Raw genomic sequence first — 6,211 nt, 5'->3', positions numbered from 1 at the left:
GCTGCTATAAACTTAAAGTAATAATGACTTTTTCTCGTAATGACCTATTCATTAAATTTTAATCTTATATGTATATCTCGATCCCGATACATATTCTCGGTAAGCGAGACCATAAACTGCAAAATTTCGATGAGATAACTTTTAAATGTGGAGACTGTTTCAGCATTAGTGCTAAATATACAACAAAAATGCATTATATCGTTCACTGCATTCATTGGAGCCTGGATGCCACAAATTTCATCAATCTCCTGCATAAATACCCTACAAGGATATTTATAAAATTTCCGCGCTGGGAAATTGCTGTTGAAAATAGGGTATGGCCAACAGACAAAACAGTTCAGAAAATGGGACGCCTGCATCATAGTATATTGTCCTCAAAGGATGCCAAGGTGCGGTTTGTACTAGTGTTGGGTAAACATTGCTCATTTTGGCGAACGTGTTCACTTGTTCTTTTTTAGTAAGTGAGTCAACTCACTCATATTGGACACTCACTGTTCATGCACAGATCCCTAAGCACCACAGACTTGCAACTCAAAACAGATTCGCAGTACTTGCACTTGGCTTCTTGGCGTCCAACTTTCTCGAAATAATTAACGACATACTGATTTTTTAAAATATGATCGCAAACATGAGCAACAACTGCCAGAACGCAAAATGCCGTTTGAGGAGCAAAATTGAGCAGTATGTGAGTAGAGAACAAGTGAGTAAAAATGAACTAGTAAGCTAAAAAGAACAGTTTGGAAGGAACATGTTCAGTTGCTCACTTAAGTGAAGAACTCTTTTTTTCACTCCCTCATAAGCAACACAGCACTAGTTCGTACGAGCCTTGAAGTTTACCTTAGTTTATACAACTTTAAACGATGGTTTGCACGATAGGCAGTCTTAACCTGAAGTGTAGTAGAATCGTCACAACTAGGTGGCAACACCACGTAAGCAGCTGGAAAAGCCAACTCAGCTAAAACTAAAATCACTTTTATACACAAAAAATAACCAGCAGCAGAGGAGTTCCAATCTATTTTTAATACAAAAGTGCGCCCACACACAATGCAAAATGCGGCTGACAAACGAGAACTTGAAACTCCACCCAATGCTGAGGAATTTGGCCATTTTCCTCAGCCTAACAATCTTCATTTGTCTTCCAACGACGTGGGCCGCAGAGACGGCGACTCTCTCGGACAAAAGACTGTGCGCTGACCCAAAATGTGAACGTAAGTAGACAATAAGTGGCCTTTGAGCTCAGTTTGTAATCTACGACAGGGTGCCCGCTTTTTGATTATTTACGGCACCCCAACTGGAAATTGCATAATATAATTTACATGTTTTTCGTTATCCGGCTTTTGTTTTAGAAATCATCTCCTTGGGCACCACCAAGATACTGTACAACTCTGGCGGCAAGGGACTGATCTCCTTCAAAATCAACACCCCAGTGCGCATCTTGTCCAAAAGTGCTGGCACGAATAAGCAGCTCTGGGGCGTGGATATCGGCGGACGTCGTGGCTATGCCAACAAGGATTTCATATTGGAGAACAGGATCATGATAACCGAGAAGGATTTAAAGTATGAAGTGCCAGTGGTTGGACCTGGTAGTCCACCACCCGCCGTGGCACCTGCTGCCACACCACCAGAAGCTCCGCTGAAGGCGACAGAGGTAGAGCCGGCTGTACTTAATGCCTCTGAGTCAGCCGATGAGTTGGCAACGACTACAACCAGCCCGCTTGATGTAAAAGAGGATTCCATTGTCACGAAAAAGGTTGCGGTGGATGACCAACAGGTACCCGATGTTCCAACCGCGTCATCTCAAGTCCTGCAGATGGTAGACGGCACTCAGCTGCCAATGGAGGCAATTCCAGCTGTCACAGAGAGAACTCACGATCAACAGGTCGTCCCACCCACACAGAAATCTCAAACAGCCTCAGCAGCGGTTGACACGAAAGTGCCACAACCGGTGGCCCCAACGATTCAATCGAATCAGTCACAGGAGCAGCAGCAGCAACTAGAGAAAGCAGTCACTGACCAAAATGAGCCGACGCCAGCAGTGACGGAGCCTCAAAAGCTACAACAGGTGGAAATTGAACACAAAGACCCACAGGAGGCGGCAGCAACTGAAGCAGCGTCTGCTCCCAAGAAGTCGGAGCCAGAGCCAGTGACAGTGCCACCGGTGGCCATCAACGCTGATATTGACGACGACTCTGATGATTTCGATTACGAGGAGGACGACGACAAAGAAGTCGATCAGTATGATGAACTGAAAATAGATAGCAAAGATAACGAAATATTGAACGAAGTGGCAGACGATAAAAAGCCAATTAATGATAGTGAAACAACCGAACTTAAGCCCAATTTGGTTGAGCAAACGATAGATGGACCCAGTAGTGTAGAGAAACCAAAGGAAGAAGTACCCAAAACTGAAGAGCAAATAGTGGAGCCACAGGCGGCAGCACCCGCAGCGGAGCAGGAGAATAAGCAGCCGATTCCATCTACCCATCAAAACATTGTGCCTGCCACGGAAGCGCCAAAGAATGGCACAACTGAAGGTCAGCTGGAGGAGATAGTTGCAACAAAGCAGGTGCCTAAAACAACGACTCCATTAGTAGAGGAGGTAACCGAAAAGGTAGAAGTGCCAACGATTGAAACGATTGAAGAAACCTCCAAAGAAAATGTCGAACAACCAAAAGCAGTAGAGGTCGAACCACCAAAAGCAGCAGAGATCGAGGATACCACAGAATCACAGCCTCTGGTGTTACCCGAGGCCAGCGCCACGGCCAGTCCCCCCCTACAGGAGGTTTCGCAAGTCGCAACAGAGCCTTCAGTTAGCTTGCCGCCACTTTTCGATAAGCAAAACTTTGCTAATCCAAACGAGTATTATAAAAAATTGCAAGAACAGCAGGAGGCAGTGCATCGGCAACCGAGAGAAACATCCATTGATAATCCAAATGATTATTACAAACAACAGCAAGAGCAGCAGCAACAGCAGCAACAGCAGCAGCAAGAGCAGCAGCAGCAGCAAGAGCAGCCGCAGCAGCAGCAACAGCAGCAGCAGGAGCAAGTGGAAGAACAACAGCAACAGCAGGAGAAAGTTGAAGAGCAACTGAAACAGCAACAGGAGAAAGTGGAGGAGAAGCAGCCACAGGAACAGCCTGAGCAAACTACACCCACACCCTCCTACGAAGCACCCTATGCAGCAGTGGATGATGAGCCCACGGCAGCACCAACTAGCGAGGAGATATCCACGGAGAACGGTGGAGTTGGTTCGGTGGAACCATTGGCCCTGCCCTCGACAGCAATTCCAGCGTCAGAGGCTTCCATAAGTCCCATAAAAGAGGATGGCGTGGGTGGTGGTGGGGGTCTCTTTGCGACCATTGTCGACACTGTCAACACATTCATCTCTAGTCAGGGATCCAATTCGAAGGAGAATGTGCCATCGGAAAAGAGCAGCGATGAACTGCAACGAATTCTGTATCCGGGCATGGGTGAAAAGCCATCTAGAGGTGAGTGTGTGTCCATTTGTTCTCCTTTGTGAGTGATTGTGATTTACTTCCCTTTGCAGATGTTCCCCCTGCCGATGTCGATGGCCAGTGTGTCCGGTACCAGGCCAACGATAATGATAATGAACATTGCCATCGCACGATTTCGCTGGACAACTTTGCAGAGGTGCTGGCGGGGAAGCTGGTGGATCACAGCCAGCTGCTGTTGTGCGTGGTCATTGCGGCCGCTTCTTCGCTGTTCTTCATCTTCGGGTACTACTGCTTTTGCAACAGCAGCAAAGAGGGAGCTCTGCTCTCAAAACTGAACCACTTAGAGCGCAGCCTGCTGACATCGCACAAGGAGAATCTCATCATAAAGAACGACCTGATGACCACACGCACCAAACTGGCCAGCATTGAGGACAACTCCTTTGGGTCAAATGACATGGTGGTGGCACTCAAGAAGCAGCTGGAGATTGAGTTGTACGAGAAGGGAAAGCTACAGGAGCAGGTTGTCTCCCTGGAAAGGGTATGCCACATCCGAAAAGAGTTTATTTCTAATTGGAAGGCTTAACCATTTGGTTTTTTTGCCTTTAAAGGATGTGGACAATGCCGCGGAGGCTGGTCTAGAGCTGAACAAAATGCTTTCAGAGGTGTTGGGCAACCAGAGTGGCGATGATGCCTTCATGAGCACCGTTGAGGACTTGCAGCGACAGCTAAACGATCAGGAAAGTGAGTATCTGTTCTGCGTGGACCACCTGCTGTTCCGACTAATGTCCATTCCTTTTGCACAGAGATCATTGTTGACATCAACTCGAGCCTCGCGGAGAAGAGCCGAGAGAATAGTGAGCTGCAATATACTTACACCGAGTCCACGGCGCGTCTGACGAGCGAACTGAAGTCGCTGCAGGAGGATAACTACGAGCTGGATATCGAAAAGTCCAAGCTGAAGACGCGGCTCGAGGAAATCCAAGACGAGAACGAGCAGGAATTGGCCAAGGCCCTGGAGGCTCGCAACTTTGAGATGCAGCGTCTGCAGAGCCAGATCCTCGATCTAACCACCAAGTGGGAGAAGGAGCACAGCGATCTGCAGACCAGTCTAGCCAAGATCGAGGCTCTCGAGGACTGCCTGAAGTCTGTGAAGAAGGATGGCAACCTGAATGTCAACGAGCTAATAAGCTCGGCCAAGACGCGCGGTGAGCTGAACGCGGCACAGAAGAAGTTTGCCGATCTGCAGGCGAAGCTGGAGCAGGAGCAGGTCCACAAGGGACGACTGGAGAGTCAGCTGAGGCAGTCCAATGTCGATGTGGAGCAGCTGAAGCAGGACTTCAATCAGTCGGAGCGCGACAAGCTGGAGGCGCAGACGCGTCTCGAAGTGCTCTCTGGATACTTTCGGGAAAAGGAAAACGAACTTAAAACGTAAATTATACCAAATAGGAGGAAATAGGAGAAACCATTCATTTATTTCCGTTTCCGTTTTACAGGGAACTCAGCTTGCAGGAGACCAAGTGGATGCAGCATCAGGGCGAGAATACCAGCACCGTGGAGACCCAGACGCTGATGAAGAATGAAATTCAGACGCTCAAGTGAGTCTCGGTCTTACGACTGTCACACACTCTACTTTAATGTTTGCTTTCTGTAGATCTCAAAACGATGAGCTGCGCGCGGAGATCGAGGCACAGATTGCCTCACACAAGGCCCAGATGGGCACACTGGAGAATCGGGCGCACGAGTCCTGGCTGGCGGCGCGTCAGTCGGAGCGACGCTGTGAGGAGGCGCTAGCTGAGGCCGCCGGCCTGCGACGCAAGCTAACCACCATGGCCGTCAGTGGTGAGGCAGCGGCAGTAGACTCCGTCTCCTTCTCGAATGGAGGAGAATCGAAGGCAACCACAGCTCCCTCGCCGCTGCCGCTGCCTTTGCCGGGCTCGCCATTACTAAACATGCCAAATCCACTGCCATTCCTGGCGGCTCCCTTCTCACCATTTATGGGCCTGCCGCCGCCATTCCTGCCGCCAGCAGCCGCTGGTGGAGCACGGCCACCGCCGCTTGGTCGCATGCGTTCCCCGCCACCGGGTATGTCTGCATCCCGCGGACACCGTGATCGGGATCGTGAACGGTACTCGGACTACAGCGACTACGATGACTACGACGACGATGAGGAGGATGATCGCCGCCGCCGGCATAGTGGCAGCTGGGGTCGGGGACGACGCGACTCCTACACGAACTCGCCTCGCACATATCGCTCGCTCTCCCCCTCGGACAGTCGTTACAATTACCGGCACGACACAGAGACGGACTACAGTCCGCCGCCCAGTCCGCGTCCGATGGCGGCGGGACACCGCAACGGTCCGGGACCGGGAGCGGGGGCTGGATCGCGGACCTACAGCGAAGTATGAGAGATGCGGTTTTTTGTACTTCACGGCGGGGTGTTCCGACCAAATCCTACCATCCTACCAAGTATATTATGTACGAGTAGTTGCTTAAACTCAAAACTAGTTCAAATATATTTATTAATCAACGACTATCGAAAAGTGGGGGCTACGCTACTGGCTCTGGCTCCCGCAGCGAACCCCAAAGCGAACCCGAATCCACAAAACGATCTTGAGGAGAAACAACAACAGCAACTTCCTGCCTCAATGGTGAATGATATCCGAAGAAAATTCAAGCAAATTAAACAGAATGACAAAAACCACAAGAGGTTCTCTTTTTTTGTAAACTATACCATGATTACATATCCTGTCTCCCAT

At 49.6% G+C, this 6,211-nt stretch overlaps 1 protein-coding gene across 1 annotated transcript; it reads left to right on the top strand.

Annotated features, from left to right (window-relative positions):
* The first annotated feature begins 884 nt into the window (after nucleotides 1–884).
* On the top strand, nucleotides 885–6,159 carry Tango1 (transport and golgi organization 1). The gene is made up of 7 exons (XM_033380811.1): nucleotides 885–1,208; nucleotides 1,347–3,488; nucleotides 3,548–3,993; nucleotides 4,064–4,196; nucleotides 4,259–4,883; nucleotides 4,949–5,050; nucleotides 5,107–6,159. The coding sequence occupies exons 1-7, from the start codon at nucleotides 1,052–1,054 to the stop codon at nucleotides 5,858–5,860; spliced, it is 4,359 nt and encodes a 1,452-aa protein (XP_033236702.1). The 5' UTR covers nucleotides 885–1,051; the 3' UTR covers nucleotides 5,861–6,159.
* Nucleotides 6,160–6,211: the final 52 nt, after the last annotated feature.

Source organism: Drosophila pseudoobscura, chromosome 4, assembly GCF_009870125.1.
Source record: "Drosophila pseudoobscura strain MV-25-SWS-2005 chromosome 4, UCI_Dpse_MV25, whole genome shotgun sequence".
NCBI lineage: Eukaryota > Metazoa > Arthropoda > Insecta > Diptera > Drosophilidae > Drosophila > Drosophila pseudoobscura.
Note: the sequence above shows the minus strand (reverse complement) of the source record. Positions and strands in the feature narration are given on the sequence as shown.